This window comes from Conger conger, chromosome 7 (genome assembly GCF_963514075.1).
Source record: "Conger conger chromosome 7, fConCon1.1, whole genome shotgun sequence".
Taxonomy (NCBI): Eukaryota; Metazoa; Chordata; class Actinopteri; order Anguilliformes; family Congridae; genus Conger; species Conger conger.
This window is the reverse complement of record NC_083766.1, coordinates 8,511,459-8,533,767: the sequence shown is the minus strand read 5'-3', so window position 1 is coordinate 8,533,767 and position 22,309 is coordinate 8,511,459. Positions and strand designations below refer to the sequence as shown.

Below are 22,309 nucleotides of genomic sequence, written 5' to 3'. Positions count from 1 at the left end.
CAGGAGGTACATACACTGTGGGTGGGGTGGCTTGTTATTTTTTCAGGTATAGGAAGGCCTTTTGACATGAAGGCATGTGTACTGACCTTAATAATCCACTTGGGGGAACCTCTGCTTTGACAGGGCTCTGCCCCTTGCTGTGACCATCACAGCAGTCAAAAAGGTTGTCGGGGGAGCCATGGTGGCGCAGCAGGCTAAGACGCAGCAGACTTGCGGTTGCAGTTTGCTGCAGTTGCACACCGGGGACCGGGGTTCGATTCTCGGTCCTGCCAAAAGCCAAGTTTGGCCAGCTCACGTGGGGCAGCAATAATTGCTTGCTGCTCCAGAGGGAGGGACTTGGCAGGGTTATTAGATCGCCGCACAATAAGCTCCTCGGGCGCCTCGGAATCACGGCAACGGGCACGAGACGAGACGGCGTGTCGCTCTCATTCGGGCCGCCGAGGGACGGGGTACGGGCGGTACATCTAATACGACTACCTCCAATTGAATCAGACGAGGTACAATTGGCTACCAAATTGGGAGAAAAAGGGAAAAATCTGAAAAAAAAAAAAGGTTGTCAGACCTATGAAGGCTGGCGGGTTTTTGCACCTTCAGTGCGCAGTTCCCCTTGCATTCCAACCCCTTCTCCGTCCTGATCTTCGTGTGAGACAAACATTTGGGAAGAAAGGATTGGTTCAGCCACAGCATAATCCCGGAGTCTTAATTGAGTCTTCATTCATTCATTCATTATCCTAACCCGCTTATCCTGAACAGGGTCACAGGGGGTGGCTGGAGCCTATCCCAGAGAGGCGGGGTGTGGGCAAGGGTTGGCCAAGGGCCTCAAACTTAAGGGTAAGTCCCAGGCAGACACCAGTGTGGTTTGAGGCGGATTCTGCCATTGGGTCCCTTCAGGAATTATGGCCAACCAGCTACCGGCTACCAGTCTGCACAAGTAAATCCAAGTAATATCTGAACGACGTTCAAATGTCACGGTGTGAAACAGTCAAGTAAAGCAAAGACATTCCTACTCCTCACATCGTACTACGGCTATACGCTCGCAATATCTTGTGATTTTCGCTTCATAAATCTGTAAAAAGTGAGCAGGATTTCGGCTGTTTCAGAGTGCTTCCGCCCCCCAAGCCCGCCCACACAGTCTCCCACGTGCCCTTGCACCCTGCACGGAAATGCTGATGGAGGCTGTGTTTGGAGGGGGCGGACTCCGACTGGGAGTCAGAAGATGTGAATATTCCGCAGTTTCCAATAGCAACACACATGGCCACAGCCGCACTCAAACCGTCCCTGTTGTTTTGAATGTTTGAGTCAGTGTAATTACTGTTTGTGCTCCCAGAATATGGCTCATATTTATTAACATTGTAAATCATTCGGAAGCTTCTACTGAACACAGTTTATGTGTGCATGAGTAAAAGATAAAAGAGAAAGATGGTTTGTGCATGTTTTAGAGACAGCATGCAGAGACAGGCATACCTGTGCGTAGATTCATGGATTTGTTAAGGAAAAAATATAATACAACTGATCTGATCAGCAGTGACAGAGACAAAGACATATTTGTACAAACTTTTATATTGGACATTTTATATTGTATATAATACATGCAAATGTGTGGCAATGGGCTTATGGAACAAGGCTTATGACCAGTAGCTTGCCAGCTCCCAGGAATTAATTTCATGGATGCTCTCAGCAAAGCAAATGGATTGTGTAAAGTGTAGGCTATGTAAGGATATGTGGATAATACAGTCGGCCACATTAATAAGAATAACTCAGCTGTGTAATGTATTTTACTGGGATCATTTCAGTCCAATCAGACACACACACAATGCTATGTTGTGTGGTGATGATTTATCTGTACTTAAATTAGTAATATTTGCTGAATATTGCCTTTACTTGTAATGAAAAGCTCATCTGTGCCTTTACCTCAACGGATGGAGCTCTGCTCCTAAATGAAATCTTGAAACACCCCAGTTTTCTCCAGGGCAGCAATTAGAGATTGTTATTGACTAATATCAACAGCAGTGGCCACTGAAACCCACAAAAAGCAGTTGAAATATGCATTGCAAAAAGATTGCCACTTTCACACTAGTACTTTTGCATACATATGGAAGCATATGTGGGCAAGTTATAATTATGTAAAATGTTTCTCATTACTGAATCAACCAATTTTATCAGCCAATGCCTTTGTTTTTTCTTTTGTCTTTTTTGCTTTGAATATTGAACACAATGCTAAAACTCTTAACCTCACCTACATGTAAAATATGTATTATTTGATTTCATTTAATAGCTATTATCTTGTATGACAATGAACAATTAGTTAGAACAATTTGTGGATCAGCCATGTAAAAAGGTATAGCTCAATCCAATTAAAATGAAGAGACAGTTTATTAAAAGTTACAAAGATGAAGATAAAGTATCACACATCTAATGTAAAGATAGCAATTACCATTACAAACCAGTAGCTGTTTTCTAATAAATACCATTAAAAACCATTACCTGGTGGTTTCCATTATGTATTTTGTCACATCCCGTGCTTCTGCCTCTTGGCGTCAGGGGCGTGTCTAGAACATTTTGAATGGGGGGGCCAGGCTGGGGCACAGACCCAGAGGAGGGGGGCCAGCCATCAAGGCTTACCATATATATTGTTTGCTGCGTAAAATGGCCTATCATATTCCGGTTCTGGTAGGGGGGGCACCAGGGGTGGCCAATCAGATTCCAGGGGGGGCCAGTGCCACCCCTGGCCCCCCCCTGGCCCCGCCCCTGCTTGGCGTTTCCCTTTGCATTACCTTTATTCTCTTGTTTTTTGTCCCTGTTCACTTCCCGTAGTGCATTACTCACCTGCTCATTACTGTCTGTTCCCCACCACTTACACCAGTTTATCATTTGTGTTCATTTGTCTGTATTTAAGCCTGCCTGTTTATTCAGTTCTTTGCCAGACGTGTCAGGACCATACTCTCCAGCGGTTTTCTTCCTGCTTCGTGTACCCGACCCAGTTTGTGTACCCCGACATCTTTTGAATTTGCCCTTTATTTCTTGTTTGGGCGGCACGGATGGTGCAGTGGGTAGCACTGCCGCCTCACAGCAAGGAGGTCCTGGGTTCGAATCCCCGTCGGCTGGGGCCTCTCTGTGCGGAGTTTGCATGTTCTCCCCGTGTCTGCGTGGGTTTCCTCCCACAGTCCAAAGACATGCAGGTTAGGCCGATTGGAGAGTCTAAATTGCCCGTAGGCATGAGTGTGTGAGTGAATGGTGAGTGTGCCCTGCGATGGACTGGCGACCTGTCCAGGGTGTATTCCTGCCTTTCACCCAACGTATGCTGGGATAGGCTCCAGCCCCCCTGCGACCCTGATCAGGATAAGCGGGTTCAGATAATGGATGGATGGATGGATTTCTTGTTTGGATTTCCTGCTATCAAACTTTGTTTTACTTCCTTGATTATGATTCTTGGACTGCGTTCTGTACTAATGCTTGTTTGGACTGCGTTCTGTACTAATGCTTGTTTGGACTGCCTGTCCGTGTTTGACCCATCGTCTGCCTCATCGACTACGAACTTGCTTAACTGCATTGTTTCTGATTGTCGGAATTTGACCTTTGCCCGTATTTGCTACAAACTGGTTAATAAGAACACCTGCACTGCCTGGAACTGGGTTGCGATTGGTTCCTCTGTCCCCATCCGTGACTGGGTTTAGTCATTATAGTGGTTTCCATTAGAGAATACCAATACAGTGGGATGGCTACCATTACAGATTTCTACTGGTTTCCATTTCATGGTTTTCATTGCCGAATCTCATTATAGGGGTGTCCATTACAGATTTCTATTGGTATCCATTACAATTTAACATTAGGTTATAATGGTTCCATCACCATGGCAAATCTCCATTACGCAGTGTCATAGTTTCTCTCTCTACTGGTGTCCATAAAATACCATGTTTTCCTTAGTCTGTTGTTACTATTACATATTAAAATAAATATGTTGCCATCGTACCAGGCAAATCAAATTAAATGTCATTTTTCTCACCCTTAGCCATATGTAGTCATTGAAATGTAATTCCATTTTTTTGAAAATAATTAATATTGTATTCCTGCCTTTCGCCCAATGTATGCTGGGATAGGCTCCAGCCCCCTGCGACCCTGTTCAGGATAAGCGGGTTCAGATAATGGATGGATGGATGAAAGTTTGTAGACTAAAAATTACTTTATGAATTTGTAGACTGAAAATTACTTTATTTTACATAGTTTACAATGTACAAAACTTAAATACATTACATTACATTACAGGCATTTGGCAGACGCTCTTATCCAGAGCGACGTACAGTCGATTAGACTAAGCAGGAAACAATCTTCCCCTGGAGCAATGCAGGGCAATGCTGGCTCAAGGGCCCAACGGCTGTGCGGATCTTATTCTGGCCAGACCGGGATTACAACCACCGACCTTGCGTGTCCCAGTCATTTACCCTAACCACTATGCTACAGGCCACCCCGTATGTATTGTTAATGTATTTCAATGCAGCTCTTAATATTTTGCGTAAGTATTTGAGAATTTGAAAATTCCCTCCCTCACTAACCATAATCCTTGAGGCCTTCCAGGTGATCAATGATTATTCCTGCAATAAGAGAGTTAATTTACTTATCAGGACAATGAACTGTTAAGTTAAATGAATCGGTTGCCCTGGGTCTCTCAGTAGCATACTACAGTGATATGTCAGAGGCAAGGAAATGTGTTCATACTTATTTCACTAGCTAACTTCAGCTAATAGGAGAGGAGGGATGAAGGAGAGCAGCATTGCTGCTAGTTTGACATTATATCTCACCGTTCTGGGTAGAGATGCAACATAATGTGTAGACTTTTTTTCTGGTCTATTACAAACTTATCTTTTTCTCTCTTTTTTTTCATTTATACTGGTATTTCTGATGTGTCTCAGTCCGATTGGTAGGTTGTCATATATTTGGAATATATTTGATATGCCACCAATCGAGCTCCTTCCCGGGGTGACATGGAAATCCAGGAGCCCAGGATGGAAAAAATATCGAGACATATTTGCTAAAGAAACATTTTTTGAAAAGTAGTTTTGTTGGTGTGGCAGAGGTCCAAGTAGCAGGTGGGCATGCAAAAGAAGGCTAATTTCCTGCAGAGTAGGAGGAATAAGATAATGCACGGAAATATATAAGATTAAAATTTTTGCAGGTCTGGTGTGTATTTGTGTAGGCGGCAAGTTTCATTGGAGTGATTAGCTGAATAAGGTTTTAGTGCTGGAACAACAGCCAGCACCCACACGGATTCTTCTCTGATAAACTCTGGGTGACAAAACACACTGGAATACATAAAATCAATGTAACCTAACCAGCTAAACGATCTTTGTGACCAACTAGCAGCAACAAAGCTAACAGTTGAGCTAAATCAGAACTCAGTATTCCTGAAAAACTGGTAATCCGAAGGGGGTAAAAACTCTTCTTCAGTCTAATTATTCCTTATTAATCCCACAAAGGCAAAAGGGCTCACATTAAACTGAAATGACATTTAAAAACATTTTACATTGATAAATAAAAATAAAATAAAAACCTTTGAAATTGGACAAAAGGACATAGTACTTTTGCTATGGAATACTGTTTGTGGAAATTAACAAGATAGATGGCAAAAACTAGTTTGCATCTGCAAAAATAGTAAATTAAGCCAACTAGCTCGCTATAGATATAAACTGAGAAAACATTACATAAGACAACATTCAAAACATTTGTTCAAATGATTACAGAAAAAAAAAAAATCACAAAACTCCATCACATGTATCTGTGAATTGACTTTCATCTGCAGGAAATATCGCCCTCTGCTGGAAAAACAAAACAAAAAGTGGTTTGTGTAGTATCAGCTCGATTTAAGATTCCCAGCCCTTATCTGGGCACTACTGTTCTGAATATGTGCGGTAAGTTTACCGTTCTTATTTGCTCTTTATTGTCTGTTCTCTCCATTATATTTCCATATATAGAGATGCAGTCAGTGATAATTGAACAAAGTAATAACGACAAACATGTACAGCACAATCTAACTTTCAACCCATTAAATCTCACCGGCCCAGTGTGGGTTTTTTTAACGGTGGTTAAAATTTACTGTCACTACGGCAACAGGGTATAGCCTACCGTTTGAAAGCGTTAAAACTCCCATTTCTATCTGTATAACCTATTATAAGATGCCAATGCTTTAGCCACAACAGTTCCTTATTTTTGTAGCATGTGGGTGGCAAAACCAGCGTGGGGGGGACCTCGCCTTCTCTGCATTTTGGAAATCCATATACTACACGAAATTAGGTAGTCTGTTTTTTTCACGTCAATGGTCCAGCAAACAAAACGCATAATAATGCAATTCTAAAAACTGAGATATAATGTCCATTGTTTACTTTACTACTGCATACGTCTACAAACGTACTTGTACATAGGAATGCTATTACGTTTTGTATAGGCTCTCTGGAACAAGAAGAGCCCACATACCAGCTTATCTGGCCTGTATCAGTAATCCATTTGCACAGGAAAGCCGTGATCCCCATCCGTTAGCAAAAAATACAGTATAACTTCAGGTGAGCCTAGAAGCGGCTACTGAAGTAACGACTGAGAAGCATTTCAGCTAATGACATTACGTTTCCAACGGTGTGTAGTTGGGTTGGCTTTCTTCAAACAACAAAGCCTGTGTAAGGAAACCATAGCATTTTCAATACTGAGACTGTTACGCTTAGGTAAAAAATGCTATTGAGACTTTATGGCCAAAAAGATTGATGTTTTAAAACAAATTTGCCATGCCTACGTCAAAATAGAGGACTTCCTTTGGGGGACTTTCAAGGAATCTCTCGTCTCTGCAGCCTCTTGAGTATTCCCGAGTTAGCCTAACATTTCTGTGGAAGACAGTGAAAACGCCTTTGGCTCCACAATAGAAAGCATTTTCATCAACGTGACCCCATTTTACATCAGTGATCATATAAATACATTCTCAAAATATGGCATTATTATTCAGTATTCGTATAAATAAAATATAATAAAATATAATAAATAGTATGTGAAATTGTGGAATGTGTTTGACCTGTTGATGGGGATTGGGTATTTGACAAAGACTTCAATCAATGGACCTGAATAAATACATTAGTATCCAAGATGTTAATATTGTGATTATTGTACTTATTTTTTTACAGTCTTCTTGACCTGTTGCTATCTGAGGAGACCACAAGGAGAGGGAGAGGTAGGGGGAGGGATAAAAAGTAAGCAAAATACAGTAATTTACATGTAAAAAGGCCTGACAAACCCCAAAGGGTTACCTTTCAGACACCAGGATTTTGCCTGTAGTCAAAGGGTTCAAGAATAGTAGCCATTTAATTTTGGGTATGTCATTTTCAAAAGTAATATAATTTTCAGCTTTTTTGTTGTATACAATATAGCTAATTACCTGTGTTGTGTATTTTATACAGCCTTTTTTGCTTATCGTTATCAATAGTGTCAATTTTGGGGGCATTGTGTGATATAAAATATCACAAGATACATTAATACATTGTATTGTAGTTTAATGCAAGTCTGGTCTATTACAATTGTTAATAGGAATCACATCGGAAAGATCAAATGCTTTTGTGAATTACCTTTTTAAGTCATTCTCAAGTGTCGTTAATCTTATTGCTCTACTTAAATGCACGGAAGGGCTACTCTGTTCAGACAAAGCTGTAGGAATGGTGGGGTCTTGTTCACAGTCCCTCTGAGCGTGACAGATACTGATAATGGACTTTGCCAGGATATAAAAATGTAAATGAGAACTGTTAAACTACAAAGAGAAATGCCTTTCCTTTCAACTACCCTCACCACCCCCCACCCCACCACACACACACACACACACGCATACACACGAACACACACACACACACATACACACAGTGAACTTTGTGTCCAACCATTAATCCTGAGTCAAAATGTCAGAGCTAATGGAGAATGTCTCACTTTTGTCTCAGCTGGGGCATAAATTTCCTCAGTAACAGTTCCCATGGCTTTTCTCATCTTCTCTGTGCACACTTGAAGTTTTTCTTTTTTGTCTTGTTTTTTTTTTTTACTTGGGGAGCGGGGGAAGGGGAGCCCCTCTTAGCCCGCCCCCGGCTGAAGGAGCTGGAGGGCTGCACAGAGTAAAAACAAGTGAAGTGCAGTGCTACGATGTCTGAGGGTCCAGAATGGACCCGTCGTTCACAGAATCTCGAGAGCCTCCATGAGCACTGCCCATTCTGTTCGTCTAAACGCTATGGGCCCGTATGAAAACCTTTAACCAGCCAATGAAAGGCAGAGCACTCATTATAGAAATGAGCTCGGAGTTTCCCTAATTTCTCCAACCTGTCCCCACTGCTGCCCCCTCCCTTCCAGAACCCCCACCCCCCCCCCCAAATGAACTCAGAGTCCTGTTCTAATTTATTGCTCTTTTGTTGTGCTGGTCTGATTTATTGTCAAGTAGTGTTTCTTTCTATTGGGAAAGAGTGAGTTTATGGGCATGCTTGGTTTGGAGTGATTCATGGCAATTGCAGGCTGAATTTCGTTGTATTCTTCGCTTGGGAGCATGTATGTGATTATCGATTTCATATATTTTGGGTCTTTAGCCACTCCGAAAACCACCAACCCTCTCCCTCTCCAGGAAAACAGCTGAAGGGCCTCAGGCGTGGGCGGAGTTATTTTTCAGGGGTGGATCCAAATTGACAGGTGATTTTTGAGACTGAAAATTCATTCAAATTTCCTTCTCTGTGCACAATCACAGATGACAACCTGTTCAAAACCACTCCTCTGTGATAATAAAAACATTTTAAGGCATAATTTACATTTTACAGTGTGAACCCATAGCATCTTCATTAGACATGCATGACAGAGCACCTCAAATTTGACACAGAAGGGTACACTAAATCAAACACACCCAGAAATGCACACAGGCATACTGAGATGCACGCAGTGGCACACGTCTGCACACAAACGCAGGCACACAGAGGCACACAAAGAGACACACACAGTCACACATACCCGTACACACACAGGGGCACACACACACACACACTGCTCTCTTGCTGTGGGGTTCTGGGTGAAAGAGCCAGTGTTGGCAGTCCCCTGGTTTCAGGAGCTGCACTGCGCTGTGCTGTACGTTTCCAGGGACGTGCCCTGAGTGGGCAAATCATGCTAATTGTCTGGGAGAGAAACCCAGCGCTAGACCCAAGATGAAGGCAGAGAGAGAGGCTTCTTCAAAAGCGTCTGTTGCTGCACTTTTGCTCAAATTGTGCCTCTTCTTGTCCTCCCTATCAGGTAAGAAAACTACTTTTAGAGACTTTTATTTTGACGGAAAAACTTTTGTAACTTTTCTAGTAAAGTAAAGCGCATATGCAGTGCAGTGCAGGGTGGGAGGGAGTGAGTGTGTGTGTGGGTATGTGTGTGATTGCATGTGTGTGTATGTGTGTGTGTTCCTGACTTTTTGTTGCTGAGTTTTCAATTCAACTTGAGATCATTGGAAAGCATTATAGCATGGATTTGTTTTTGTACAGAGTTTGTTTTGAGCATTTTCACATCCTCAGAACATCACTCTGTGCCTCTTAATTATGTTATGTAGATTAAAGTCTCTGGTTTTTTTGTTATATGAGCGAAAGAGCTGAGCAAACAGTATTAAGCCAAACAAGTGGATGTAAGAAAGGAAGAAGCCATTGAGTAACATACAGATTTAACCAGGCTGTAGACATGCATAAAATACGCGTATGAAGTTTAAATTTAAAAAAAGCTAATTGGTTGGAATATCCAAAAATAGATTGTCTACAATTAGCTTAATGCGCAAATGCATTTTCAAAGCAAGAATATTATGTGGAAGTGGCAAATTGTTTATATAATGTGCATTTTAAAAATCATAAGCTCACAAGTAGTCATAGAATGTAACTTTTGACCAAGTATTTGCAATGATTAATTAATGAATTAGATTCTGGTGTGGAATATTTAACCTGAACTGTTCAAATCCAGCTATAATAATGGTTACTGTAAGATATGAGCAATTTGAAGCTGAATCTGCCAGGCGGATGTGCATATAAGTTATGAGACTGCTTGGAGACATGAAAGTATGTTTAAAACTTTGAAAACAGAGAACAAACGTCTGACATTTGTCATGTGAACAGTTCCAAAAGATAATATGTGGAACTGATTTCCTATAGATGAGCTGATAATATCATGCCAACTCTTTTTAATGTGAAATAATACATCTATTGTTTAGCACTGTCATTTAGCAGCCAATCAAAGTGGAATAGGGGTCAAGTTCAGTATGGACGACTGTATGGGCTCTGAGAAAATAAGACAGACTATTTCTGGTTTATTTTGGACTATTTTGCTTTATTGTAGACTATTTATGGTTCATTTTAGTGAGATATTTCTTGGATTCATTTGTCTCATAAACATCATTCAGTTTGAACATCAAACTACTCAGGGTCTTCAGTTTTTGAGTGTGGTAATCATGGTGGATGTTTTAAATTGGTTATTTCAAGATACCTTACAGGGACAAAACCTTTCTGGATTTAATAATTTCCATGGGTTTTTTGTTGTATTAATTTATTTATTTTTTTATTTTTTTATTTAATCACTTTGCCGTAGAAAAATGGGAACTGTTCCAGGCCAGAGACAGTGACAATAGTGGCAGGTACTTCTTTGAGAACGTTTTCTCAGGAATACAAGATGGTGGCTTTGGCAGTGATGTGGGTCTCCCTTGGTACTGAGTAGTGTGCAGTGATGACAGTTATATATGTCAGAATAATAATATAATCCCACACAAGATTTATAATATTTATCAGATTTATAATATTTTGTATTCTAGAATACACAATCTATTTAACATAAGGCATTTTTAAAAGGGTGGTTCAGTCCAGTCCCATAAGGGTTTGAGTTTAGCACTCATTCAGTGGACTGAATGGATTATGTCAGCTGGCCGGTTGCCTATATGAATGCATTGAACACGTGCACGGCTGAAGTGAACACCAGGCCTTTTGTATGGCAAGGCCTGTTTGGAAGCTCGGGGGGTAACGTGCCCCCAGGAAGACCAAACAGGAACTTCCACATTCAGACTAACTTCCTGTGTACCGGGGGCTGCCCAGAATCCTCCATTGATGCTAGCAAGACCCATGATGTCATACTACTCTGACAGGGCTAGAGGGGAGACAAGGTGGGTAGCAGGAAGTGGAAACCCGGTTTGGGGATTCGGGGTGTTGGGATATGCCTTCTGAGCTTGGAAGAGAGGCGCAGGAGATGAGCTCTCCCTAGGCGTCGGCCATGACAGTGGTGTCCCTGGCCCTATGGGCAGCTGTGCTGTTGTGTCTCAGGGGCCTTCGGCAGAATGACTGTGGGACTGTGTGTCTCTCCGGCTCTCCGCGGTGACAAAGGAGGCAGCGCCTCTCTGAGCGCCCTTTTTCACCGGCTGCCAGGGTAGGAAATCGGCCCCAACAATCCCGGCCTTTGTGTCGAGCGCGCTGGCAAAGCCTCCCTCCTGCCTGGGGAACCGTCGCCATGGCGACAGGGCAATGCCACCGCAAGGCTCTCCCCGGAGACCGCGGGCCCCCAGGGCAAGGGTGGGCGGGGGCCTCGTCAGCCAATCGGGCTTGAACCGCCGCTCCAGGGTGACGGGCGGCAATCTAGACTGTCAGGGGTTTCCTTTCGCCCCTGTCCGCCCCTGTCTCTCGCCCCCCAATACACTGGACGTGGTTGACCGTTCTAAGAAGGGTGTACCTTGGGACCGGTCTAGCAGGATGTACAATATTCGGCAGTGTTTGTCCCTCTTGTGGCTGATTATAATGCTGCCATTGTGGGTGATTCTCCAGGAAGGGCTGGTTCACATTGGACAGCGCACTAGGACGGACGCAGCGGGCAGTACTCTTCCCTCCATTCAAACTGATGGCCAGTGGAGGACATAGAATAGAACCGCAGGAAATGCTGATACAGTTAGTCATAGTTACCATGCATTGGCTGACGTGAAGAGGGATGGATGGACAGTACTGTGCAGAAATCCATAAACCAAAAATGCTTTCAAAAATAATGAAATGAAAAGTTTATAAACATCTAAATGTACAATAAAAAGCAGTAAATTGCTAAAAACTAAATAAAATCTATATTTGCTATGTTGCATTAATATTGTTAGGTACACTGTCCTGCAGTTTATAATAAAATCGGCTGGTTGGTTGTTCCAAGCATATTGGAGAACAGGCCACAGTTCTTCTTCAGACTTTGGCTGTCTTGTTTACTTCTGGCTTTCCGGGTAATCCCAGACAGCTATGATCAATCTTGTTACTTATTTGTTACTTTATTGAAATACAAACATTTTTGAAAAATAAATTTTTGGGATTCTCAGATTTGCTTTTTCTACTTTTCTACTCACAACACAATAATACAGAGAGAAAAAACAAGACCAAAAGAATAAAAGACAAAATGTACCTAAAAAAAAATCTAGGGCGCCTAAGACATGCACAGTACCGTAAATAGTCAAAGTGGGAAATGACTCAAATGCAAGACTGAGAACACAAGATCCAGACCCCCTTACACTTTATGATACTGTCAGCGTGAGCCATGACCTCAGGTTAGCTTTCATCTGAAAAAGATGTCTCCCAGAGCAGGTTAATAAAACTTTATAGCTTTTGACATATAGTTCCGCACAAAAGTAAAACAATGTGATGTGCTTTGTGTATTTCTATGTGCTGAAGTTACCCTTGTCAAATGGTTAAAAATAACACTCACATATCTTCATACCTTATGGAAATTTATTGCTGCCAGGTCTAAAAAAAAACAACAACATTAAGATTACATTATAATGTGATAATCATTACATTAATACAAGATAATGAAACTGTATTATGTCACTATTGTGTCACTTTAGATAAGAGTATGCTAAATACTGATGACGTAATGTGCAATTGAGTACAGTGTTAGACTAAACTGTTTAGTACAATGTTGAGAGTCATGTTAAAGTGTTCTGTCTCTTATCTATCCCTTTGTTATGGACATTCCGATCCTGGCTATCTCAGTCTGCCTATGTAATTGTCAGACCTGCGTATGGTTCCCTGCTGAAAAAAACAGCTCAAGCTAGGTTTTGAAACGGCTGGTAGCTGGTTGACCAGTTCAGACCAGCCACCAGCTCGACATTATTAAGATGGATGACCATTTCAGACCAACTCCCAGCTTGGTGTTAACAGGGTTTAAATCCACTTACTGGTTGGCATTCGAGTAGAACATTTCTGTGTATAATTCAGGAGGGTTCTACACATTGGAGGTGGTTTAGATCAGTTTACCTTTATTCAGAGAAAAGCAGTTGAGATCTTGAATGGCACATTATACTGAAGAGAGAAGTCTTTGTCACTGTACAGAATTTGCTTGGCTATCCCTAATGGATGCATAAAAAGTGTTTTACTGCAAGAATCTGGGATCCAGTGAAAAAATCAAGTGTCTGAAATTTTTCATCACACTTCACAACTCATCCTAATATTTTCTTTGCAGCTGAGGTTCATAGATGGAACCACTAAAAGGGTAAAAATGACAGTCTCCATTATATTGATAGATAATACTGTATATCCTAGCACTGTGCAGAGCTGAGTCTTTTTCATTGGTCGGAAGCCAGTGAATGACAGGATGTAGCAGCCTGGCTGCCCTATCACGCGGTCAGCTGTGGGCTTGCCTGCTCCCTGCAGACGGGGTCCGGGGCGTGAACATCACCAGCCCAGGGGCCCTGATCCGGGGCACTCTGGGCGGGGAGGCCCTGCTCTCCGTGCGCTACTCCAGCACCAGCACCGACCAGCCGGTCATCAAGTGGCAGCTGAAGAGGGACAAGCCCGTGACGGTGGTGCAGTCCATCGGCTCGGAGATCATCGGGAACCTGCGGCCGGAGTACCGCGACCGCATCCTGATCTACGACAACGGCACCCTGCTCCTGCACAACCTCAAGCTCTCCGACGAGGGCGCCTACGAGGTGGAGATCTCCATCACCGACGACACCTTCACCGGCGAGGGCAACGTCAACCTGACGGTGGACGGTACGGCACCGCCGCGGCCGCGTCACAGGGCGGAGATAGTGTGGGCAGGATTTGTGCTCCTCTGATGTGCCGAAAGCTATTGTTATCTGCTCATTTTTTTTTTATTACATCGATATCATTAATTGCCTCACAGCAAGGAGGTCCTGGGTTCGAATCCCCGTCGGCCGGGGCCTCTCTGTGTGGAGTTTGCATGTTCTCCCCGTGTCTGCGTGGGTTTCCTCCGGGTACTCCGGTTTCCTCCCACAGTCCAAAGACATGCAGGTTAGGCTGATTGGAGAGTCTAAATTGCCCGTAGATATGAGTGTGTGAGTGAATGGTGTGTGTGCCCTGTGATGGACTGGCGACCTGTCCAGGGTGTATTCCTCCCTTTCACCCAATGTATGCTGGGATAGGCTCCAGCCCCCCTGCGACCCTGTTCAGGATAAGTGGGTTAGGATAATGAATGAATGAATGAATGAATATCATTAATGTGAAAATTATTTGCTTAGCTTAAAAATGATTTGGTCCTCAGCAAAAAGATGTGGATGGTCAATCGGTTCATCAGGTCGTGTCCTTCAGACACAGGGTGGTCTGAGAGTCTTTGGATTAAAATGTTTGGGGTTGAGTAGATGCCGGGGCACGTTGGATCAGTCTCACTCCCGCTGCTTTCGACTGAACTGTAATCTTCAGGAATGTCCTGGAACTGGATCGATGGTCTACAGTCACAGCAAAGACACGTATCTTCTTTCTGGATGAAAATTATTTGCTCTAATTTGTGAATGTATTATTCAATCACTTGTTTTTCAGGCACATGCCATGCCCGTGCCATATTGCCATATTGCACTTGCCATATTGCCACAAACTGACGTTCCCTCACGGGCGCCCGCTGTGTTTCCCGACAGAGCCGTTGTCTCGACCCTACGTCCACATGGCGGCCTCCACAGTGCTGGAGCTGAGCGAGCAGTTCACCCTCAACTGTTCCCATGACAACGGGACCAAGGCCGTCTACAGCTGGCTGAAGGGCGGGAAGCCCCTGGTCAACGACACGCGCCACCAGCTGTCGCCCGACCACAAGATCCTCACCATCGCCCGGGTGCTGATGGCCGACGACGATATCTACAGCTGCGCGGTGGAGAACCCCATCAGCAGCGTGAGGAGTCCCCCCGTCAAGCTCACCGTCTACAGTAGGTGCTGTCTCTCTCGCCCCTGTTTTGGTTCTTCACAGCGTGGTGGTATAATAGCACCCCGCTTACATCACGCAGCGTGGCTTATTTTTTTCTATTCTGTTCTTGTTGACCCCGCTTTCTGTTTGTTGAGGGCAAACTCTACGTTTGTACATTTTGCATTGCGTTGTGCATTTTTTGACTTTTTGACGGTTGATTGGACTAAGCAGTCCCCACTGACACAATGTGGGGTTAAGGACCTTGCCCAAGTGCCCATAGCTGTGGCTACCGCGGGGCTACTGTTTTTCTATGCAAAGTTTACACTTAACGCAAGTCAATTACCTACTGGTTATATTGAGGTACTGCATATTTGAGGGATGTATGAAAGTGTTTAAACTCGCCTCCTCTGCAATCCACAGAAGACACAAATCATTAGTCTTTTTCAGGGACTAGTATGGAGCAGGGACTATCCCAGTAGGGACTATCCCTATAGCTCCTGATGCCCTGAGCTTGTTGAAGTGCTGTAATGTGCAGCACACAGGTATTGTTTTAAATGAATAAGTAGGAACAACCAATTGCTTTACTGGTTACCTGAGCCCTCTGACCTGGCCGTTGCAGCCATAGCACTGAAACGTCGGAGGTGCAGAGCTGGGGCCTCTGCCAAACCTGAGATTCATCAGAGGCTAGCCAAGCCCTGGGAGGACAATCTGAACTGCAGAATAGCAAAGTGAGACTGATACTAAAAACACTCCATGCTTTGTACACGCGAAGAAAGACCTTGTTCTTGCAGGACAACCCGTCCCTCATACCCCTTGCGTGTGATTAGCTGAGAAAAACAGAAAGAGAGAAAAAGAGAGAGAGAGAGGGCGAGAGAGATCCACCGATGCCTTCCTCCTGCTCCTCTGCTAAAACACACTCCAGTGCTTCCATAATAAAGACAAAGGCTGCATTGTCCCTCCCTAAGCCCACAGAGAAACAGAGAGGGGCTTTCATGTGCTGTCAGACCACAGGGATATGTTCCACTTAGCAATTCTCATGCACAATTGTTGATGATTATGGTAACAGTGATAAATGATTATTGAACTGTCATTATTATTATTATTATTAGTTGTAGTAGCAGTAGTTGTAGTAGTGGTAGAAGTAGCAGCAGTAGTACACTTGGATCAAAATGTGATCACTTTATAGAGGGTAGTAGTAGTACTAGTAGTAAATGCATAAAGGGAAAAATAGATTTGTAATAAATATGTTATATTATAATAATGGTCATATTATTCTGTTACTTTACTACATGGAGTTTAAATAAAAGTGACATATTATGCTAATTGTGATACTCTCTGCTCCATAATCCTAGTCTTAAACTCTACCCATAACATTTGTGTACTTTGTTTAGTGGGACTCCCAGCACACTTGGCAGCTGGTCCACATTAACGCAAAGAAAAACAAATGTCTTTGAGCTTTAAGTATGCCCTCATATAGCAGCAATTAGGGACAATGGAGGGAGGTAGAATGGAGACACTCCTTGCAAAGACAGGAATGTTTCTGAAAATCTTTCGATCAAGGGCCAGGCAGAGTGCTTTGCTTCCTAACCCCCCCCCCCCCCCCCCCATATACACAGAGCCCCAACGTGCCCCCATTCAACCCCGGCCTTCACAGACTTGGCAGCTGGTGCTAAAGATTTGGTTCATTTACCAATAATATTCCCTTTCTTTTCTGGGCTCTTTTTTTTGTTCTTCTTTCCTACTGAGTTGTTTGTGTCAGCTTGGCCATGCAGAGGTCCAGGTTGATTCCGTGACCCGCTTTTCAGTGTTACAGGAATGTCCTCTGTTGATGTCATGCTTGTGTTGTTTGTGCTTTCATTCATCTTCAACATCCAAAGCCCAATCTGCCCAAAACTTTCCCCTGTATTTTTGATTCCTCATAGACGCATACTCTGTCTAGTGTGTTTCAGTGTGTGGCAGTGTTGATTTTGTAGATTTAACCCCCCCGACTTTCTGCAGGGCGGAGTTCGCTTTACATCATCCTCACCACCGGGGGCATCTTCCTTCTTATCACCCTGGTGACAGTCTGTGCCTGCTGGAAGCCCTCCAAAAAGTAAGACTGACCTTTTCTGCTTTCACTCCATCTCTCTCTGACAGCTCCTTTTCATTCTGGGACACACACACTAGGGACAGAGCTTGCTCCCAGCTCAGACCAAGCCCCCACAAACCCCAGAACCATTGTAACTCTCATGTTGTGTCGGTTACTGATCAATTTCAAAAGCTACACAACTTAATGATTGACAGAGCATTGTGCCTCCAGGGCAGGGTTAATGTACCCTCACTAGGTACGTTCCCCCTTACACAACCATTGCCACATACAGAGTAATTTGTTCACTGAAAAAGAATACACGGAAATGCCTATCAATATTAAACCTGCAAGCAGGGTTGTGCAGGCCAAGCAGTCCAGCAGGGCAGGGCATGACAACTTGACCAGATAGTGTGGCTGTGAGCACTGATAGCAAGTTCAATTGTCCAAAGATTGGGTGTAACTGAGATACGAGCTCACATCCTGTTTTGGTCGTTTGCCTGTGATTTGGCTGTAATGTTGTAACTTGTTATTGAAAACGTACCTCTAACTTTGACCCGTTGGTGGCGCTTGAGTGCTTAAGATAGAGTCATTAACCTTGGTGAAAAGAATCAAGGGACAGTCCCCAATCAGTATGCTAAATTTCACAACTTTTTACTTTATGGTTCTTGAGGCAGCCATAGACACCCTAGCCAGAAGAAAAAGATGATGATGATGATGATGATGATGATGATGATGAATGAGAAAAGGTAGAAACACACTGTGCCTACGCAACTTTGCTGCTCGGCCCCCAATAATTCTCAAATTTTTAAAAACATTTTCAACATTTGTATAATATAGCTATCCAATGTATATTCCAAAATATGTAAATTATTATCATATAAGCACATATACCCAGGAATGTAATACTTTTCAGCTAAATTCTGTTTTATTTGTATAGTGTTTTTCTACTGAGATATAGTCACAGAGACACAGAAAGAAACAGGAAATACCCACCATAACAACAGAGAAGAGAATGTGTGTGTTACTATAAACTCTAGCAGCCATATCAGAAAATCAAGATTGTGGAGGACCCACTTGGACATATTACTTCAAAGGGAGTACAGTAAGAGAATGATGTAATTGACATGTAATACCACTGGTGATACCTCCCACATTCAGAGTTTCAACTTATGCCATCGGGAGGGAGTATAGAGTCCCACTGTACAGCCATATAAGATTTAAGATCTCACTCATGCCAGAAAACATTGAAATGCCAAACTGAATGCAAGGTCCAACAAAATGATTTTAATTGGATGGTGAGGGGTTTACTCAGGGGCATTTTTGTGGATGTATGTATTATCTGTATATTGCGTGGGGGTGTATTTGTCTTTGATTTGTCGTTTTTCTGTGCAATCATTTAATAAAGCATTATCATATCATAACATAGGTGAAGAGACTGAAATGGAATTCAATTCGAAAATTTTAAAGTAAAGTGTTGTCGAGAGCAATCCGAGATAAACTAAAATCACACTGCGAGAAATACTAATGAATATATCGACACAGATTCTTGTTTGAATGACACTGATTAGAATTGTACTGATTAGAAATGTTATGTTCAAGGAAAAAACGGCAGAGAGACAAACAGAACTCCCCAGAGAGTGCGTGCCACAATGAAGCCAAGCATGAGGGTGAGTGGTAAACACCAATGGACCTATTCATCCTGCTCAAAGCTCAAAGTTCAAAGTTCAAAGTTCTTGGAGCAGTTACTAGCGGTCAGATTAAGATTTGTTGCCCCTGAATATCTTGCATTTTATTGTTTTTTTTTATCCTAAGAAATAGTAAGAATTCCCAGAAGGTAATATATATAATAAAATAAAAAGGTATTATGTATTACTTAATACGTATTACAAAAACACAAAATGTGAATATATGCAGAATATATTCATTATATTTGAAAAATAGTGTCCAAAAGATGCATATAAATATAGGCTACACATTTTTCAATATACTCCACGCATTTTGTATTTAACATTTCATTCCATTGGTGGGTTTTGTGTATGGGCATATATTATGCTGTAGCCGACTCTGTCTTGGTCCTGCTTCACACAGTTGATGTAGTGCCAAAAATGACCGATCACGAGCGCAGGAACCCAGTGGCCTTGTATGTCCTCAAGGAACAGGTGAGGTTTATATTTACTTCTTATTTAGTTCTCTGTGAAAACCGAAACATTATAGAGCAAGAAAGAGAGTGATGTTATTGCTATGTATTGCCGTAGAGAATCTGAAACCATGTGTTTTGTGTAGTGTGAGCCGTGAAGTGTGTGACCGGGGCCAAACGCGCGGTTGCGAGGTTTGGGGAGTGAGGGTTGCCATGAAAGAGAATGAATCTCAAATGGTCTCAAAGTGGCGTAATATTAGGAAATAAAGCATAACAATATACAAATTTACCTATGCTCCAAAAGAAAAGTTGTCATTTTATTCACTATGCGGCACTGAAAACACGAGCATTGAGCAGAACTTTACGTTTAATTACATTAATGGCATTTGGCAGAGCGACGTACTGTTGATTAGACTAAGCAGGAGACAATCCTCCCCTGGAGCAATGCAGGGTTAAGGGCCTTGCTCAAGGGCCCAACGGCTGTGCGGATCTTATTGTGGCTACGCCGGGGATTGAACCAGCGACCTTGCGGGTCCCAGTCATTTACCTTCACCACTACGCTACAGGCCACACATACTTGTTGTGCTGTTGCAGGATTCCCCTGAGAGGGAGAATGGGTCGCCTTGCAACTCGCGCAGCCCCTCCGAGCCGAGCAGCCCCCCGAGCTATGCCAGCTCTCTGCCCTCACATTCCCCGGACCCCCCGGCCCGGTCATCCCGCAGGTACCCCCGAACCCCGGCCAGCTCCCCGCCGTCCCTCCATCGCAAGCCCCACGGCCATGCCGCTACCTCCCCACCCCACCCCCGCAGTGCGGGCCGCATGCCCCGCCTGCAGGCGGGTGGGCCCACGGTCCATCAGACGGATGAACCGACCCCCTCCTTAGAAAGCGCTTCGCAGACCCAGACCTAACACTCCTCTGGTGTCCCCCCCCTTCCCCTTCCTCCAACCCCTCTCCCCATTGGCCCTCTAGCGGCAATGCAGAAACCTATACCCCAGCTTTTCTGTTTTGACTGTTCACAAGCGAGCGTGTACCCAATTTATGGTTCCGAGAACATGCCTAGAATAATAATTAGCATATCAATGTAAATGTTATGATGATACATTTATCTGGCTTCCTAGATATTCCATCAATATTATTTGTAGGTCGCAAAAAACAGTTGCAGGAACTGTTAGAATGTTATTCACTTCTGTTATTCCAATTAAAGGGCCTTTTTTATGTTTTATTGTGATACATATTCATTTTATTCAGAATGTTTATTCAAACAAAAAAAGATATCTGGTACTTCATTACTGTATCTCAATTAAGAACATTATAAAAACATTATTGAGACAATATATACAAGTACCCTCCAAAATGTTATTGAAATAACTAAATAACACTTATCAGGGTATTTTACCACATTTCTGGATTTTTTTTTTGGTTTGTTTCGATTTGTTTTTACAATAAAATAAATAATTTTAAGACTTGAGAAATGATATCTCACCAAATGGGAATGTAACTGGAATGTCCTTCGTTGATCCTGAAATGTTCCTGCTAGCTGGGTAAGCGTGAAACAGCTGTTGTCGTCGCAATTTGGCTGTAACCCATGTCAACATATATTTTAAAGCATCCCAGGGTATCTGACTCCACTACAAATCATGGAATGTTATTCCATTACACAGAAATAAATGTTTGTGAAAGAAAAATGTTCTGCTGTCAATGTGAAATGTATGTACGTGCATGTTTTTTGGCTGTTTGATAGGTTTGCTTTAGGAACAGTACATTCAGTCTTTGATATTGATTCTGCAGCAGGTGTGTTGTGGTCTACAGTATGTCTATATTCTACATGTTATTGTTTAAACCCTACTGTTTGGCTGAGTGGGAGGGGCTAATTGTTTTTTTTTTTTTAAGTGCTCTCTTCTGATTGGCCCACATATGGTTTTGTTGAAACCTAAGGAAGATTATTTTTTCCTTTGCTGTATCTTGTAATAGGACTTTCTATCTTCGTTAAATACATTTCACCCTCAGTTTCTGCAACAATTTCTGTATTTGTAAAATTTTGGTCTACTCAGATACTTGTTTTGATTTGTGTAAGTTCATACGCAAATAGAAGATAAATATTCTGTTGAAACCATCCTAGTTACATTATATGATATTTTTAGCTAATGCACTTTTTCAGGCTAACAATTTGCTGAGTAAAATGAAGTATCAGTACACAGAAATGTTTGAACCCGTTGAAATATGCATACTGCATGCCCAAAAAACATTTACTGGAATTTTTTTTTCTTAGATATTTTATATTTATTATCCTGACAAACCGACATATTGTTTATATATTCTGCAGTTGGGTTTTCTGCAAAAACACAAAATACAATCCCAAGTCAATATCATATCATAAGTTCTTGAAGAATAATATCCATTGCACATCATTTTTGACATTTCAGTATGTCATATAACAAACCATGTTATGTTATGAGCCTTTATGTTCTGGAAAATATGTATATTGTATATGATTTGTACATAAATACACTATATTTCTTATGGGGTTTTCGGCATCTTTTTGGTTTAATTTTGTTTTTTGTCCTTTTTAATACAACTAATGTAATGTCGCAATGTTCTCATCTATTACTGTGATGTAAAGAGTTATGTAGAAAGAAAACAAATATGAACCATGTAAATGTTCAAAGAAAACACAATAAAACAAAAGCAAACCATGGTGGTGACTTTAATGCTGTGGTTGTTGTGGATTTTTGGGACCCTGTGCATTGATACCATCTCTGTGAGGATATTTATTCAAGGACAACGGGTTCACTGACTCCAAAACATTTGGAAAGGAGAGCTACAGTATCAACTCAACATCAAAAGAAGAAACAGATTCCAGCATGGAGGGAGAAATGATTGTTATTATTATAATTATTGTTTTTATTGTTATTATTCGCCGTCCCATGCTCAAATAATCAAATTGATAAGA

General features: G+C 42.3%; 1 protein-coding gene across 1 annotated transcript; it reads left to right on the top strand.

Annotated features, from left to right (window-relative positions):
* Positions 1 to 9,094: 9,094 nt before the first annotated feature.
* Positions 9,095 to 22,067, top strand: hepacamb (hepatic and glial cell adhesion molecule b). The gene is made up of 7 exons (XM_061249525.1): positions 9,095 to 9,276; positions 13,671 to 14,012; positions 14,894 to 15,175; positions 17,152 to 17,245; positions 18,821 to 18,888; positions 19,310 to 19,380; positions 19,953 to 22,067. Exons 1-7 carry the CDS (start codon positions 9,192 to 9,194, stop codon positions 20,265 to 20,267), a joined length of 1,257 nt encoding a protein of 418 aa, XP_061105509.1. The 5' UTR covers positions 9,095 to 9,191; the 3' UTR covers positions 20,268 to 22,067.
* The last annotated feature ends 242 nt before the right edge of the window (positions 22,068 to 22,309 follow it).

Excerpts from the sequence above, each read along its gene's own strand:
- hepacamb (XM_061249525.1), top strand. The coding sequence starts at position 9,192 with ATGAAGGCAGAGAGAGAGGCTTCTTCAAAAGCGTCTGTTGCTGCACTT. Across the intron at positions 14,013-14,893 it reads CGTCAACCTGACGGTGGACG|AGCCGTTGTCTCGACCCTAC; the intron begins GTACGGCACCGC and ends GTTTCCCGACAG. Across the intron at positions 15,176-17,151 it reads CGTCAAGCTCACCGTCTACA|GGCGGAGTTCGCTTTACATC; the intron begins GTAGGTGCTGTC and ends GACTTTCTGCAG.